This window comes from Lissotriton vulgaris, chromosome 5 (assembly GCF_964263255.1).
Source record: "Lissotriton vulgaris chromosome 5, aLisVul1.2, whole genome shotgun sequence".
NCBI lineage: Eukaryota > Metazoa > Chordata > Amphibia > Caudata > Salamandridae > Lissotriton > Lissotriton vulgaris.
The window spans coordinates 100150751-100169418 of NC_141693.1; the positions used below are offsets into that span (position 1 = coordinate 100150751).

The 18668-nt window shown below is 49.3% G+C and overlaps 1 protein-coding gene across 5 annotated transcripts in view; it reads right to left on the minus strand.

Annotated features, from left to right (window-relative positions):
- Positions 1–509: 509 nt before the first annotated feature.
- GSN (gelsolin) overlaps positions 510–18668 on the minus strand; it is a 190361-nt gene continuing 172202 nt past the window's right edge. For all 5 annotated transcript variants that reach the window (XM_086920982.1, XM_086920981.1, XM_086920976.1 and 2 more), the window contains exon 17: positions 510–887. In XM_086920982.1, coding sequence (XP_086777108.1) covers positions 715–887 — 173 coding nt within the window. In that variant the 3' untranslated portion in view covers positions 510–714. The remainder of the gene's footprint in view (positions 888–18668) is intronic.

The following is an 18668-nucleotide window of genomic DNA, read 5'->3' on the forward strand; positions in this document are numbered from 1 at the left end:
TCAACCATCCACCTTCCAGGTAAAGAACAGCACACCAGCCAACCAACGTACAGTTAACCATTCAATGGCAAAGCAAGTCACATACTAAAGCAAATTTAACCATCCACCACCACGGTACAGCACACCATCCAATTAACATATAATTAGCCATTTAGTTGCAAAGCAAGGCACATGCAACCAGTCACCATCAAGGTAAAGAACATCACACCTTTCACGCCCAAGGCAGGACAGTTAACCAACAATTCAATGTCAAAGCAAGGCACAGCCAACCATCCAGTGTCAAATAAAGGTAATCCCGAAAATTACGTCAAACATCAAACCAGTCAACATTCTAGTGTCAAAAAAGACAGCCACTCAACATGCAGCCTCACGCCATGCAACAATTAAGAATTCAGAGTCCGAGGATGAAATTTCACTGTTCACTTTCAAAAGAGTGCACAGCCAACATACACTGTCAAACTACAAAACCGGCAGCAATCCGGTGTCAAGGAAAGCCACAGTTAACATTGTTTTTTTTCAGTGGTTCCATGAATACTTTATTACTTTAAGTGCTCAAGCACAGTGGCTACAAAGTACTTTCTTGGCAGACTTAATTATTGCACAGCTAATTGGCTATAAAAGAAGGCAGCCATTGGAAAAGTCTCTTGCGGGTTAAAACCGTTCTGGCAGGGGGTGAAGGCACAGGAGCTGCTGGAGGTCCCACGGTGACCGTCTCTAGACCTGAAGATCCGCCATGGCCCTCTCCAGTGGGTCAACCGACCAGAAATCATCCTCCCAGCCAAGGAACCAGCCCGTGAAGGTAGGAGGCTCGAAGCCCTGTTTCACGACGATGGAGATGGGCGTCCGCTTGTCTCTGTTGGCAGGGTCGCTTTCGATGTACTTGGAAGCTAAAGAGTAGAGATAAATAAAAAGTTAAATCGATAACTACTGGAAAAAGGAAGTATATAGAGCTTATAAATTGACATCAGTATTAAGCAGATGGCATTGCTTGAAGTTAACCATTAACTGTCAATGACCAGTTGGCATCATTTCACACATCACACGCTCCTGCAATGAAAGCTCGTGGTGATCCTGTTTTTTACAGCCACACAACTGGGGCAGCATTACACAAAGTGCCCCAGGGGCCCGGCAGCAATTTGGGTCTATGCTGTGCATCCCCAGGACAATATTAACCAAAGGGGCTGCAGACGACTACACGAGATCCCTCTCCAGGCAGGTGCATTCACTCACTGGGGGATACCCACCCCCTTTAAACAGGAGATGAAGTTTGCCATCTCTGTTAAAAGTAGTTCTGCAGGTTCACCAGTGCAGGCACGCGCTTGCATGTGCACTAGCTCCTTAGCTGTAATAAGATGCTCTCTCCCAGTCTGCACCAGGCACACCCAGTTCAAGGTGAGTCATGGAGCAGAGTGGGACGGTGTACCCTATTTGTAATTCGGCCCCTTGTAATACAGCTAAGCAGAAGATGCTTCGCAAAACCGTGATCACTACATGAAATTAGGAGTATGTGGTCTTTTTTTTTTTTTTTTAAAACAGTCCTCTGAAGAAAGAAAAAAAAAGAAAAAAAAAGGAACGTAGCCTTAAGTTAGAGATATTAGTTCAGAAGCCCCTGTGAACCATAGTGTATGAGGTGCAAAGGATTCCCTTAAAGTACAGAATTAAACATTTTTGCTCAAATGAGAGAGAAGTAAGTTTATAGCAATTCAGAGATAATTTGAAATCCTTTTGGGGTCTCCTTGGAAATACCAGTGGGGAGCTTGTGTGAGGGCGCACTTCCAGGAGTGGAATCCCTGCAGTACTGGGTTGATCTGTGTCTAGTAGACAAGAGGTTAATGGCTCGATAACGAGATTTAAAGGTGGATACTCGAACTGCAGATTCTCACTTCATATTCTCCTCCAGGCGTTAGACTGCGTGCAGAAAGTTGAGACCGCTCTCCTGCACGGCTAGGTTGTACCTCAGCTCCGAGATCCAACCCAGATTGGACATCACATAGCCATGTAAGGTGCCCGTCTGGCGAACTAAGAGTTTCCCTACTTTTTTCCTCAGAGGAGTGAAGGCTAATGAAATTTGCCAGATGGAGAGCAAAATGAACTTTGGATCAGATTAACAGTTGCATGGCCACTCCTCAGAATAGGGAGACGGGTGGGATTGGTTCAAAATCTGCAGGCAGAAGACACCAGAAAGCACGTTGCCACAGGTAATCAATACTTGCACCTGCAGATTCCTCACCTCTTGAATCTGTACCTTCCAGGAACAGAGGGTCGATTGCCAAACCAAAAATTCTGCAACACCGGTCTGGTAAAATGGCGGCATCTGCAAGCTTCAGATTAGGGACACCTGGCAATATAGGCCAAAACCACATTGCATCACAGCAAATTTCCAACACAGGCCAACCCGGGCGCAGTCTAAGGCCATCAGCTGACTCCTGCTTGGCAAGGGCATAGTATATCTTAATGTATAAGATAATCCAGAAGGAAATTGTCCCTTTAGCAGTCCCTTTGTCCTTTGTGCCAGCATCACTGAGGAAAAGTTGGTTATTGACTTGAAACTCGCAGGTTCAATCAATATTAAAAGCAGAGCCCTACGAGGGGTCAGAGGGTGCAACTTTTCCTCCCCCCATGATGAAATGCAGAGGTGGTAAAGTCAGCAAGGTCTTTGATTGCCCCACATTAAATGGCATGGCTGCTTTGGGAAGAAAAGAAGCCCTGGTCCATAAGACCAATTAGGTCTGGAAACTATGAATGATGCGGAAGAGGCTGAAAACAATGGAAATATGTCAACCTGTTGAGAACACAAAACTATAAAATCAGATCACAATAGTCAACCGTCCCTGGGTTCAATTTGTGAACATATGAGGAAAGTGAACACCAAATTAAGTTTCCACTGTGAAGTAACACATGGTGAAAGAGGAAACTGTCATACCCTTCAAAAACTGCATAACAGTAGGAGACTTAAAGGTCACTTGTTTGCCATTTCAACTTTTCTTTGCTGGATAAGCGGTCGCTGTTTAAGTAGCTACTGTAAATCCTTATCACGCTAGAGACTGTGCAAAGTCCAACACATTCTGAGAAATGCACTTACTCAGCCCACAAAGCAATGAAATTGGACGAACATCCATAACTTGGTAGTGGGGCGATGGGGATGACCAGATCGGGTTGGCCACCTCTGCAGGTAGGTCAAGAGAGCTCCGGTTACCCTGCTCAAACTCCAGGCATTAAGTCAGAGGCTGTGAAGGTTCCGATACAGATCTTGCACCTGAATTACAAGAGTAAATTTGCCATGAGCAGAAGCAGAATAAGTAGATGAAGCAATTTGGAATACCACACCCTGCTGGGTCTATCAGGAGTGAAGGGACACATGGTGGAGAGGGTAGGACCACCTAAGCTCAAACGTGTTCCCCAAGGCTCAGTGATGTGAAAACTACAGAGCTCCAAGTAGTTGGTTGTTGGGAGTGACAAAGGAGTCACCCAGTGGTGGGAGTAGGAGAGCTTTCCCAGTGTGCAAAAATGGATTGAACTAGCTACGGTGAGGACTTCACTAATTCTGCAACGTGGAATTCACAGAGTTAATCAACCAGCACATTGGGGGAGTGGTTCATGACCAGCCCAACAATAGCCCAAGCCCAAAACCACAGTCCTGGCACTTCCAGACACAGATGGCAAAAGCCCACATTACCAGTTAGGTTTCACACCAAATTTCAGTTGTGTGGTCCTTCAGGACCCGAAGGGAGACCATGGATGGAAGACGGGAATGCCACGAGCCAGGTGGAGCACTTCGAGCTAGAGTAGATTGATACGGAGTTTGTTGGGTGAGAGGCCACACCTCTAATTTTCAATTCACAAAGATGACCACCCAACCAAGGTGAGGAGGCATCACTCACCACTGGTCACTGCAGGTGGAGGATAGAATGGCTTCCTGCAAACAAGGTGGTCCATCAACAACCATGGCTACAGGTCTTGAGCACTTCTGGAGAAGTCTAAAAGCAGCTTATCCAGACTCCCTAGTGCTGGGCACACAAAGCATGGTCCCCACTTAAGTGCATATATGTGCTACGGAGCAGGAGTAACCTTCAAGACGCATAAAGCAAGCAGAATCAAAAGACACAGGACTAATGGAGGAAGAGCAGCTTCCTCATGAAACCTCAAGATTTTAGCTTGAATGTCCCAGTCCAACTGAGAAGGTGGGAAGACCTCGAGAGAGTTCAGAAACCCTCTGATAAAGAGGAGGGCTAGAGTTGGGGAGGTTGATAGAGAATCACAGGTCAAAGATCAAGGAGATTCTGCACAGCAGATGACACACCAGCCGTGGCAAGCCTGTCTTAAGGAGCCAGCCATCAAGTTATGAGGATACAGATCCCCCATCTTGCAACTCAATTCACCTTTATGAAGACTCAAGAGACGGTTAACTCAAATAGAAGGACCTCAAATCGGTGGGGGGTGGAGTCCACTACAGAATGCAGGTACCTGCAGTGCAACTACAGGACTGGCATATAAGCACAAGTTACTACTTGTGTAACGATATATCTGTAAGAGACATTAGTTAGTGATAGATTCCTTACCTTAGAATATCCCCAGGCGTCAGACTGGATCCGGAAAATTTTGCATAGCAGTACCCTTGCGCGTTGGTGGGCGTCGTCTGCGGCTCCGCGTCAGTCGTCGGCGTCGTGGGCGCCGTGATGACGTCGGAGTACTTAGACGCCGCCTCCGCGTGCTGACGTCAGTTCTTAGCCACAGCTTTTCCGCGCTGGGTGTGTGTGTGTGGCTCTGGGTGTGTGTGTGTGGCTCTGGGTGTGTGTGGCTCTGGGTGTGTGTGTGTGGCTCTGGGTGTGTGTGTGTGGCTCTGGGTGTGTGTGTGTGGCTCTGGGTGGGTGTGTGTGGCTCTGGGTGGGTGTGTGTGGCTCTGGGTGTGTGTGTGTGGCTCTGGGTGTGTGTGTGTGGCTCTGGGGGTGTGTGTGTGTGGCTCTGGGGGTGTGTGGCTCTGGGGGTGTGTGGCTCTGGGGGTGTGTGGCTCTGGGGGTGTGTGGCTCTGGGGGGTGTGTGTGGCTCTGGGTGTGTGTGTGGCTCTGGGTGTGTGTGTGGCTCTGGGTGTGTGTGTGTGTGGCTCTGGGGGGGTGTGGCTCTGGGTGTGTGTGTGGCAGTAATTGCTGTCCGCTGAGCTTGTCCGTAGGGTACAATAGGTCTCACATTTGCGAGAGATTAAGCTAATAGCAATGTAAATGACAATGCCATTTATTTATTTGTTTTCAAAACCAACACATAAATATAAATTTGGCTCTGGGGGTGTGTGTGGCTCGGGTGTGGGTGGCTCTGGGTGTGTGTGGCGCTCTGGGTGGGTGTGTGTGGCGCTCTGGGTGGGTGTGTGTGGCGCTCTGGGTGGGTGTGGGTGTGGCTCTGGGTGGGTGTGGGTGTGGCTCTGGGTGTGGGTGTGTGGCTCTGGGTGTGGGTGTGTGGCTCTGGGTGTGGGTGTGTGGCTCTGGGTGGGTGTGTGGCTCTGGGTGGGTGTGTGTGGCTCTGGGTGGGTGTGTGTGGCTCTGGATGGGTGTGTGTGGCTCTGGATGGGTGTGTGTGGCTCTGGGTGGGTGTGTGGCTCTGGGTGGGTGTGTGTGGCTCTGGGTGGGTGTGTGTGGCTCTGGGTGGGTGTGTGTGGCTCTGGGTGGGTGTGTGTGGCTCTGGGTGGGTGTGTGTGGCTCTGGGTGGGTGTGTGTGGCTCTGGGTGGGTGTGTGTGGTAGTAATTGCTGTCCACTGAGCTTGTCCGTAGGGTAGAATAGGTCTCACATTTGCGAGAGATTAAGCTAATAGCAATGTAAATGACAATGCCATTTATTTATCCGTTTTCAAAACCAACACATAAATACAAATTTTGTCATTTACAATGCCAATAGATCTAACTTTTCAAAAGGCGAAACCATTGCATTGTAAATGCTTGTTATATTTAACTTTAACGCTCCGCGTGCCCCCCCCCCCCCGCAAGCCACGACTGCAGACAGGATGCGTGTTGTGATGGGTGCCTTTCCCTTTGATGGTATGTAACAAGTGAACATGCACTCCTCAAGAAGAGTACTGTTACATTAAAGGTCTGAGCTATGCTGGCTGAAGTGGAACGCGCGTGCAATTGATGGCTCCTATAGGAAAGGAGGAACATTGGCCAAGACTGGAATAATTACAGCAAGCACATGTGCACGGTTTTGACATTTTCAGCAGCAGAGAAGAGTCCTGTTAAAAGTGCTAAAGCCAAGGTTTGTGTAATTAAAATAAGGCTGTGAGGTGATTAAATGCAAGGAAAGCTGTAGCATGAGCGAGGGCGCATATGCAATTCATCATACACCTTAACGTTCAACTTATTTTGGTGGCTTTTGCATGTTCTCCTGCGACCTGTTGCAGCTCCTGTAATACAGTGTAGAGGTTTAGCAACTTTGAAAGCTCTTCTGCAGGGTCCTATTTACATCCGAGGCACTTCTTATCCCCTTGCTTTTTGTCTGTGTCGGGTGGACACGGGGGCCGCAACAGCTCCAACACAAGGGCTATTTATTCGATACAGACAAGCAAAGAGAAAGTAAGGTAGAGCGGAGACACTAGCTGGCTTCTTTGAGTCAAGGGATAGGATCCCCGTTTTCCTGATCGCACATTTTGTATCGAACCACAGGATGTTGATCTGAATTTCTCTGACTTGGCAGCATTAGGCACGGCTTTGTGCTGGCCACTGCCTGATGCTGAAAAGCAATTGTATTTGTTGTTTTTGGAAAGCTTTCTGCGCAGGTAGACCCGCTTTCTTTTACACTATTGTGAGAGTTCAGTTGGTTTGATGGCAGGGCCGGCTCTAGGCTCATGGTGGCCCTGTGCCGGGAGCGTAGGTGGTGGCCCCAGAAGAGGGGGTCCGGACGGGGCGGAGCTCAGGAAGGTGTTTTAATAATACGTCCAGAAAAGTCGTTAGATGACCAGTATCTGCGGCTGCTCCTACCCTTCCGAATTCGTCTCAGAACGATACAATTTAGGAGGAGGAGGGCATTGTGACACACGACATGAGGGACTGGGCGCACAGTCAGCTGCAGTGCCAGGGTCATGACAGGGGCACCGGACCCCCACAACCCCCCACACAGAAATAATCGGTGGCTCTTTGCCCAGAAACCGTAATATCGATGCCATATCGAATATGGTGTCTTACACTTGGCGGATGGCCACGTCCTTTGCAGACACTGCATAGCCACCTCGTGACTCAACAAGCATTTAACTTTTGTTGAAATTTGCTCACATGTGTCTACTAGACGCCCCAGCTGAGGAGTGAGGTGCTCTGGCAGAGCTGGGTGAGTCCCAGTAACGGACTGCAGGACTGCTAGAGAGAGATAGCAGCGAGTTCCTTCCCCTGGAGTAACCATAGGTGCTCCCGCGCTCCACCGGGGCCCGTGTCTGGCTGTGTGAAACTGAAAGCGCTCGAGTTGGCCGGGTCGCTCCCCTGCCCCCGAGTTCTAGGGGCCCCCAGGAGTCGCTGGGACTTGGAGCCATATTTCAACTGTCTGCCGCTTAATAGTGCAGAAATACCCTTTCTCTCCACCTTTATTGGCACAGGCGGAGCAGGGGGCCTAAAGAAATCAATCACCACCAGTTTACATGGGAGGCCGCGCCCGCTGCCACTGACTGGAAGACAGACAGCGGCCTACGAGTCGATGGATGCGGCACCGGCAAATTTAATGCGGCGGGCCCCCCTCGGAGAAAGTGTCAGTGATTCCGAAATGTAATACTCTGCAATGATTAGGCCTTCCGCTCACTGGCTGGGAGCCATATACTGCCGCTTAATTTAATGCAAAATAGTACAGCCCCCGACTCCACCTTTATTATAGGCCCTGCAGGCACAGGCGGAGAGGGGCCTAAAGGAAATCAGTGGCCGGCGGCGCTGCCACTGGAAGACAGACAGCGGGCGGCCTACCTCGATGCGGCAAAACTACAGTAAATTCGCCCCTCCGACCTCAAGCATTAACAGCTACACTCACGCCCAGCTACCTATCTTCATATGACTCGCTTGCTTGCCATGACGTGTCGCGATAGTCAGTCAGTGCCACAAACAGTGTGCAGAAATATTATTATCAATCATCTGAGAGAATGGATCTATTCTGCCCTTACCGGGCAGGTGCGTTCACACTTCTTCACTTTATTCTCAGTCTGAGCTCAGGGGCCGCTCCGCTTTTGTCCGTCTCGGACGTCGACGACCACCAAATGGCTGGGCTGTGCAGAGAGAGTCATATGCCACCAGTCCCACAAGTTAGTTACGCACGCGGGGAAGTCAAGCAGCAGGTTAGGTTGAGTCTGCGCGCTGCCGCAGATCACTCTATCCTCAGTGGCGTAACGAAACTTGAGGGGGCCCCCCTGCAAAGCACAATGAGGGCCCCCCTCCAGTGGCCCGGCCCACCACCCAGCACTTTGCCCCACCGACAAAATAAGCAGCCACTTAAAGCTGTATTTTCAGCACTTATCTGTGCATACTTCGATCAGCAAATGCAAATAGAATGCACTTTAATTGCGTTCTAGGGCTGCCTGAATGATGAGATCCATGACTGATAATTAAAGGGAATAAAGACAGAAAAGTCACTTTACAAATGAATACATATTTTTTTATTTATAACCCTATTTATTGCCAAGACGAGGTCCTTCCAAGCTCTTTAAACACATGGCTGGCAATGCATGTGCCCCCTCCAAAAAACACCCATCCACAGCAGCACGACCTTTTGAATACCAGAAGAAACAAGACGCCTTTAAATCCGACCCCTAATAGGAGAAGCTCCACAGTAGCACATGCTTGAAAATGCAGGAGGCCTGAGCCTGCAATGGGAGGGGGTTATTGTTAAACAAATAGGCATGTTCATTAAAAAATAATCATATCTACAACTACAGGGGGTACAATGAGGTCAGCACACATGCTGCTGGTAGCCCTGTGAGTGGAGATGGGGCAGGGGAAGACTCACCCATCTCGTCCTCATAGCTGCCAAGGTTTCAGATTGCCATGCGTGACATTTTCATAATTTCAGTGTAATTATGAGTGACATTTCAATGACTATGAGGGACACTTTCTTGCGGGCAAAATTAAGCAATGAAGACGATCAACTCATGTAAATATCAGAAATAACACCACAAAGAGCGTTCCAATCGAATCACGTCAGTCTTTTGAATAAACTACTACGGCAACTATATCTCACAATGCAAGCTTTCCTCTGTGTGTGACCACAACGCTTTCGCTCTCTCTATCCCTCTCCTCTCTATCCTTTTATCCCTCTTCGGTCTCTTTTTATCCCTCTCCTCTCTCTCACGCGCTCGCTCTCTATCCCTCTCCTCTGTTATTATCCCTCTTCCCCTCTCGCACGCGCTATCTCTCTATCCCTCTCCTCTCTAACCTTTTATCCCTCTCCTCTGTCTCTTTGTATCCCTCTCCCCCTCTCGCACGCCCTCTCTTTCTCCTCTCTTTCCTTTTATCCCTCTCCCCTCTGTCTCTTTTTATCCCTCTCCTCTCTCACACGCTTGCTCTCTAGCCCTCTCCTCTGTCTTTACCCCTCCCCCCTCTTGCACGCTCTCTCTCTCTATCCTTTTATCCCTCTCCTGTCTCTTTTTATCCGTCTCCTCTGTCTCTTTTTATTCTTCTCCTCTCTCTCATGCGCTCGCTCTCTATCCCTCTCCGTCTTTTTATCCCTCTCTCTCCTCTTGCACGCTCTCTCTATCCCTCTCCTCTCTAACCTTTTATCCCTCTCCTCTGTCTCTTTGTATCCCTCTCGCACGCTCTCTCTCCTCTCTATCCTTTTATCTCTCTCCCATCTCTGTCTCTTTTTATCCCTCTCCTCTCACACGCTTGCTCTCTAGCCCTCTCCTCTGTCTTTACCCCCCCCTCTTGCACGCTCTCTCTATCCTTTTATCCCTCTCCTCTCTTTTTATCCCTCTCCTCTGTCTCTTTTTATTCTTCTCCTCTCTCATGCGCTCGCTCCCTATCCCTCTCCATCTTTTTATCCCTCTCTCCCCTCTCGCACGCTCTCTCTATCCCTCTCCTCTATTCTTTTATCCCTCTCCTCTATCCTCTCTAGCCTTTTATCCCTCTCCCCTCTCTGTCTCTTTTTATCCCTCTCCCCTCTCACGTGCTCAATCTCTAGCCCTCTCCTCTCTGACATTATCCCTCTCCCCCTCTCGCACCAGGCTGCACTGTTTGTTTTGATATGAAAACATTAATTTTGAGTCATGTGTTCTCGATAGAGTCCATATCCGTCAAGAAAAATGAAAACATTTTTGGCAAACAGCTATGCATCTGCTCTCACTCAGCCTTACCTTGTGCAGTCTAAGTTGCTGCTCCAAAAATCCCAGCAACACTCTGTACTAGCCGCTTCTCTTGGGCCTACCTTCCTTCCACAGAGCAAGGCACCTGCTCCGGTCTTTTTTTTACTGGTCACGACTTATTACGCACTTTTAATTGTTGCGCTGCAAATGTGCATGACTGACATTAGTGGTCCTGCTCTTTGCTTCTCTGAGGGTGCTGTCTCGACTTTACTCAATTTTTTTTAATGCTCATCTGTATACATGACAGAAAATAGAGGCCCTTATTACTGCGGAGAGCTGTACAGCTGCGATGAGAAGCAGCCTCACTCTGCCTGTACCTCCCGCTCTCGTCACAGTCAGACACAGGTTCAGCGGCGTCACTAGGGGGGTGCGGGGGTGCGGACCGCACCGGGTGACACCAATCTGGTTACACTACCATTCGCCAGCCCTGCTTTTGTCGTTGTCACCGAGTTGCTCAGCCTCAGCGCCGCTGTGCACGGGGCCGGGAATATATAAATAATGTGTAATGGTGAGTGGCAGCTCATCTCCTGTACCTGCCATGTCAGCCGTCACACCCATACGTCTGGAAGAGGTGGAGGGGGGATGGGAGGTGGGGGGTTCGTGAGACAGGTCGTGGCCCTGGGTAGCCTTTGGCGATCTCGGCACCCTGTGTCCCGATGCCAGCCACTGAGGAAAATCTTGCAGACCGACCTGGGAAACATTAAGACAGAACGAAAACATATCAACGAGACAAGCAGCAGAGAAAACGAAACCAGCTGAGCTGCCCACAGCAAATAATAGGACACCTGTCTATCTTCCTTCTGGTCGCCACTTCTTTCAGACTCATGCGGAATTGGCTGAGGCTTTTGGGAATGTTTCTCTTTCTATAAAGCTGTCGTTGTCTGACACGTCATTTGCATATAGCTCCCTGGCAGGCTTTAGAATCTCCTGCTGGTGTCTGGCTAGGACAACAATGAACATTGCCGAAGAAAGTCCGGGTGCTAGAAACCATCTCGCCCGGGCAGACTTTGGACACTCAATATTGTGTGTTACATTACTGTGTATAATTCCAAATTGTTTTAAACACAGTACTTTAACACCGCACTTCTGCCATTTCTAAACGCTTATACGAGTGCTGTCTTCTCTTTTACCCCCCTTAATGCTGCTCAGTTGATCTTAAAAGCTTTAGTTTTGTTACCGGGATTCGAACTGCAGCCGACAGGCTTCTGCAGATGTCAGCGACAGCACAGTGCACACATTACGTGCAGTTGTTAGTGCACTGTGCAAGCGCACCTGCTTACAACAACTATTACTCTGTGTGCAAGCGTGGTACGTTCCTTTCGGTTGGTTAGAGCACTGGAGCCGCTTCTGTGTGCACTTTTCCCCCGTTCTGTCTGAACCTTTGTGTGCTTTGTATTTATCCTCGATGAGAGGCCTAGGAAGTAAAGGACTTAGCTGCTGAACGGGGTACCTGGAGTTACCCCTCCGCACCGGGTGGCACCAACCCTAGTGACGCCACTGCACAGGTTCCAGCACTCTCCCTCTACCGGCCCTCCAGCGCCTCGGAATTAATTATTTACTGGCTGGCAGGGGGCAGCCATAGACAGGGACGGATTGGCAAGGCGGGCATTCGGGAATGGGCCGAAGGGCCGGTGACTCAGTGCCCTCTGTGGGCCGTTTTTTTTCTCCCCTGTCCACAGAGAGTGGACTAGGAAAGGGGAGAAAAAAAACCGGCCCACAGAGGGCACTGAGACAGACACAGAAAATGAAAGCAGCCTCGCTGTGCGGCCAGACAGCGATTGTCAGCTGTGGGCTCTCCTTCACCCCTACCCTGCCAAGCAATCAATCTGAGGCTGGGCAGGGGTGATTGTTTGCAATAATCGGCCTCCCTGGGGGCCAGGTGTTTCTCAGGCCTTTGAGCCATTTGCACCTCGGCCCCCTGGCACCCATGCAGCCCAGAAACGGTGTTAGTCTTAACACCTCACCCACAGCCCTTCACATTCAGGGCATAGTGGGCGAGGAAGAATGGGTCTTGCTGTGGGGGCCTGGTGATGTTTGGAATTTTTTTGTTTTATTTATTTATTTATGCGATTTTATATAGCACGGACTTTACCCGAAGGTGTCCGAGCGCTTCACACTAGGAACAGCAATAATACATGAGGAGAAAATCATAAGTGGACAAATTACAATAGCAAACGTTAAGTTACCTGAATCAAAAGTGATAATAGTGAGCAACCAAAATACAAGAGGAGCAAATAATACATTACAGGAGGAAAAAGTGATGTGTGCAGGTTACAAAAGCGTACAAAATACAAGTAGAGGTATAATACTGCAATTAATGGCAGACACTCCAGCACAAGAACAAACGTTACGTAGGCAATGGTGGCACTTGTGCAAGTATCTAAAGCAAACAAAAGTGAGAGATAGCAAACAGTGTGTTACAAGAGAAAAGTGACGTGCGCAAGTTACAAAAGGGTACCATACACAGGTACAAGGGTAATACTACAGTAAATGGTAAACACTCAAACTGCCAGAACACACTGGGAAGGCACTTCCCATGCACCAGCTTCACCTCAGCCTCCCCCCTGGCTACCTGGCTACCTTGGATTACCCAGAAAGCTGTGTTTTGTGCTCCCCTGCCAGGACATTTTCCCAAGGCCTGGAGGGTTGATTAATTTACTATTGGCAGGGGCCTTACCTCTGTTCATGTGCTCCTGAGCTGAAGGTCTGGGGAGGGCTAAGTAGGTTAGTAATAGCAGGGGCTTTGCTGCTTTTCAGGTGCTCCTGTGCTGGAGGGCTGGAATAATTTTGTGACGAAAAGGGTCCTTGCTATTTTTTTTTAGTTGCTCAGCATGTAGGCCGTTGTCACCTTGGCCCCGTGTCCTGTGCAAGAACAGTATCCTCCCACTTTCATTCCTTGCCTGTGAAAATGGTGTTTCAGGAAAGGGCACGCCCCTTGAATATGGGCCACGCCCCTTAAATATGGGCCACGCCCCTTAAATATGGGCCACGCCCCTTAAATATGGGCCACTTTTTTTGTCAGTGCTCGGGCCGAATTGTGATCCCAATCCGACCCTGGCCATAGATATTTTAGCCTCACTGCAACAGGAGGCCCGGCAGAAGGTGCAATCCGATCTGAAGTGCTGCCAGCCAGCCGAGCACCATGATTCCGGTGGCACTGCTGCCTGCAAACCAGTGAGCTCTGCAGCCAGCCTCTACCTCCCAGTTAGTTTCCTCAAAACCCTGGCAGCAGGACGTGACCTTACGTCCCCACTCCCTCTTCCGGCGCCATGGCCAAGTTGTTTCATGCAGCTCCTCCCCATGCCGTGCCTCCCCTCCCCAGTTCCGAACATCATGGCACTTTGTCTCTCCTCATAGTGCCTGTGTGTGTCCCTGTAGGTTTTGCGCAAAAATGAACCCCCTTTAAATTTTCGGCCTTTCTAGCTGCTCCACGGCTGCGGAGGGGCCCCTCGGAGCCAGAGGCCGCCAAATCCTGCCAGGGGGCCGCCAGTGCCACGATGTATCAGATCCTTCCGATCCGATCCTCGTCGTGGCGGCCCCTGGGGTTTGGCGGCCCTGTGCAGGTGCACACTTTGCACATGCCTAGGGCCGGCCGTGCTGATGGAGTGAGTTGTAAAATGATCCCAGACCTGGAAGGGTTGAAACGTACTTGCAGACCCGTATAGGGTGCCTAGCACTGTACACGTCGATGTGTACTTGTAAAGTAGTGCCTTCTGGAATGGCGGATCATTGCGGAGATCCCTGGTCCTTGGTGGGTTCAAGTGCAATGGCGGAGTACTGTTCCTAACCCTTGATATGTGGGTTGAAGTGAGGGAGTAGCATTTAGGTTCCAACTTTATGAGGTGCACTGAGAGAGCAAGGTGGAGATCCCAACTCCCACATCTAAGTGTTACAGTGCACTCACTGAGTAGTATGATGTACCCAGAACAGGAAGAGCAAGCAAACTTTGGCAGAGCAGATAGGGTGGTCTCTGTTCTAAAGTGCATAAGGTGCATTTGTCAAGCTATGTGCTTATCCTTACGATTAATGGACTGAGATCCATTGGTAGAGCAATAAAGTGCTGTCAACACCAGATGGTTTCAAGGGCCTTGGTAGGGAAGTGTGGCGATTCCAGCACTGGTGGAGTGTGTAGTCCCCAGAATTGGCTGAGCTCAACTCCACCATTAATTCAATATAATCGTGTCATCCGGGACGTTTTATGGTGCTCTGTCAAATCAGTGCTGTAGGAGGATGGGTTCAGGTTCCCTCACTGCCATGGCAGTGCAGAGGTTCATCCCAGCCTCTAGTGCCTGGACCTCTACTTTTAGATTAGTGCAATGATCAGGGCTTGGTTGGTTTGTGGGATCGGCCCAGGAGGGGGTGACATGAGGCTCACTGGCCTCGTTCATATCATGGACAGCTAGGATAGCAAATCTGTGCTGGGTTGCTTAATTGCGGCGGGCGGGGGGGGGGGGGGGGGGACTAAGAATGCATTTTAAAAGATTTAATGGGATTAAGGCATCGGCTACATAAAACCCGGTGTACTCAACCTGTTCCGCGCAGTACCAGCAGGGGAATACCCATGGGGTGGGTGCACTTGCTGGGGAGATCTGTGTGAGGTCTAGTCACACCTTTAACTTGTCATAAAATAGCGAAGAGCGATAATGCACCCGCTACAAAGCACAGGCAGGATTTAACTGTTGAAAATATGTAACACTGCAAAATATAGGTCACTCACGTTCACCTGAACTCTCAACCTTTCAGGTTTTTAATTAATTCAAGGCTACACCATCAGGATTGGTTTAAAAACATTGCTTTTTCACCTAACTCTTATCAAAAGCAGCTTTAAAAATGCAGTTTACCCCTCCCTTTTTTCAAAAGATTCTTAGGGCCAGAACCACTTTGAACCCTCCTTTTATTAGTGTTGCACATTCACTTCACTCGCTCTCCAAGTCAACCTCGTCCCCAGCTTTTATGCCTCACCACTTTGAAATGTCACCACCCGCCCCTGGAAGCAAGAAACTGGGAGGAAGAAACATTTGGATTTGTAGCCACTTTTCTGGAAAGTGGGCAGATGAACCTGCAAAGCGACAATGCGGTGGGCAGATCCCAGGCATGGTTGCCGACCTGACAGCTGCTGGATGAGACCAGCTTGGGAGTGGGCTAGGCTGAATGAGATTTATGTGCACATGTGATAGAACAACCTGGGCAACCCTCAGGCCTTGAATTGCTGAAGATAAAAGATTTGTTGGCCGTGCCAGACATGGGGACATGACAGACCTGTGAACTCAAATGCTGCCAAGACGGGAGTGGAGGGGAGCTTGAAAACCGGCCGCCAAGCACAAGACAAGCAACAAGGGAAAAGAAGCGGCAGGGTTTTATAGGGCATTGGAGTGGTGAGCGGCATGGACGTAAGGTAGAAATGGGAGATTGTTTTTATTTAACCAAGACAGGGTTCACTTATTGCTGGGGAGCAGATCTTACCCGATGAAGGTGATGAAAGTTCTGGAAGAATGAGGCAAAATGGGCGAAAGTCACGGGGGGGGGGGGGTATGAACACAGTGGGGAACGTTTTTCTGGTGATGGAGAAAAAAAAAGACCCAAGGACAAGGCAGAGGAAGAAATGGACAATTTTCAAGGAGTCTGGGTGGGGACAAGGCTGCCTAGGCCTAGCGTGGGGCAGGGAGATGAAAAACATGGTGGAGATGCAAGGACACGAGTGGAAAAAAGGGCTCATTAAATGTGCACATATTGAGTCGAAGAAATGGGCTGGAGACACTTCAGAGAGGTATAATGGTTATGGCGAGTTAGCACCTCACTGTAGGATCATTGCTCAGGGGGTTCGCTTTGGTGCATAAATTGGAGGTGATATGCACCCTGGAAGCAGTGTGCATCAATAATAGTGTAGCAGGCTTCTTTTCAATTAAACCCTCTCCCAATCTGACTATAAATGGCTATCTGATCTATCGCCCACTGGGGGTGGCATCGCAATTTTTAGATCACTTGGTGGAGGTGGGGGGAGGGTTCAACCTGCTCTACGGTACAACAGGCTCCGAATTTTAGGAGACCTTAACTTGCACTCGGAGGAGGAAGGAAATAAGGAAGCACAGGGGTGATTGCCACGCTGGAGTCATTCATGCTGAAACTTCAATCTTTGGCGCCTACCCACCAGGCGGGCCACCTTCGATCCTATTTTTGCTAATTGGGATGAAGTGAGGGTACAGCCCCCGATCAGGGTACCTTGGTCAGATCACTATTTGATTCAGTTCTCTGCATTAGGTATGTCCAAAAGTTCCACACAAGCTAGACCAGTGGCATACAAACGTAGGAAATGGGGGGAAACTTAATCAGGCAGCCTTGTAGCGTGCCTCGAGGCAAGGTTGTCCGCCGCTGAGAGAGAACTTAGATGAAGCTTGGGAGTATGAGGACTGGCTGACCAAGGCACTAGATAATGTGGCGCCGTGGACGAACAGTGCCCCGGTGAGACACTAAGACGGCGCCGTGGTTTAATGAAGATTTAAGAGCAGCCAAGGCTACATGCAAATGTTTAGAGCGCGTTTGGCACAAAAACTACGATAAGACTTCCAAGCTACAATATAAGAACAGTTTGAAAGAGTACCATGGTTGGATAAGGAAAACTAGAAGAGAATTCTTAAATAAGAAAATTGAGCTAGCGGAGAATTCCTCTAAAGAACTCTCCTCTATATATGAGGAGCTTACTTTACTTAACAGAACACTGGCTCCGGATACATACTCCAAGGAGGTTTGCGAGGGGCTCGCGGACTACTTTGTGAAGAAGGTAGAGACCATATATCGGTCTTTTCCGACGGGTGTCGATGAGATACAAACAGGACGAGCTGAGAAAAAGAGGCTGAGGGAGGATAAGCGCCTTAACCAGTTTGTAGTCCCTGACCAATCAGAACTGATGAAAATAGTACTGAGTATCCAGTCAGGCTCCCCAACGGATGCTGCTCCACCTAACATCTTTAGGAACCAGTTGGAACTCCTTATAAGACCTTTGGCAGAGCTGTCCTTTCAGGCAAGCTATGTGCCCCTTGGTTGGAAAACAGCTCCGGTAATTCCGATTAAAAAAAAAAAAAAAAAAGACCAACCTGAAGTTGTCCCATCTGGACAATTTTCGCCCTATTTCTGTCTTCTCTTTCTGTGCTAAAGTGGTGGAAAAAATTGTCAACCCCCAGATAGGTAAATATATGGAAGAATGTCAACTTCTCCACCCCTCACAGTCAGGCTTTAGAGCCAATAACTCCACGGAATCGGCTCTGCTTTTTTCCACAGAACTGCTTCGAAGGAAAGTAGATTAAGGGCGGACGGCTGCTTTGCTGTTGCTAGACCTTAGTGCGGCATTCAATACCATCTCGCATCCTTTACTACTTGCCCGCCTCAGAGAGGCAGGGGTTGTGGGGCTGGCTCATGATTGGCTGTGTTCATTCCTTGCGGACAGAACATTCGAAGTCCACTGTCCCCCCTTTAAATCAGAATCTCGTCCCTAAAGCAGGGGGTTCTCAGGGCTCTATTCTAAGCCCTACTTTATTCAATCTTTACATGGAACCCCTGGCGAAGATTGTGGAAAACCATGGAGTTGAGATTGTATCCTACGCTGTCGACACTCAGCTGGTGGTGACCCTATCAACTCCCGGAAGAGGCGGCAGCTAACTTCTCCGCCTGTCTAGCAGAATAAGCAGGCTGGATGAACAACAACTACCTCCGCCTCAATGGGAGTAAACCGAGCTTCTAGTGATGGGGAAAACACCATCAATTTGGTCTTCAGCTTGGTGGCCACCTGAACTAGGGCCCACTCCCAACCCCTCTGAGCAGGTGAAAACCCTGGGTGTACGACTGGACGCCAATCTCTCCTTTGAACATCATATCAGAGGGGTTGCAGGCAAGTGCTACAGCATCTTAAAAAGTCTTCGTAAAACCTTGGACCTACTCCCTGTTACTGGGACGAAAACACCAATACATACCCTTGTCACCTCCCATCTGGACTATGGGAACTCACGGTATATCGGCTGGAGTAAGAAAGGACTGCATCAACTTCAATGCGTTCAGAATGCGGCTGCTAGGTTGGCATTGAATCTCCCCCTGTAGTCGTCTGGGAGCCGTGCCTTAGCCACCTTGCATTGACTTCCCATCCGGGAACGGATTGTGTTCAAAACTGTATGGCACAGCGCATTGCGCAGGGAACGGGACCTATATACTTACAAAATATGCTGACCAAGTATCATCCTAAGCGGCTACTGAGATCCCTTGGTAGTATGCTATTCCAGGTCCCGCGTATTTACAGAGCACGGATGGGTGTTCGCTCTTTTTGATACCTTGCCAGTAAACAATGGAACGCACTTCCGATTGAGCTCCGTATGGA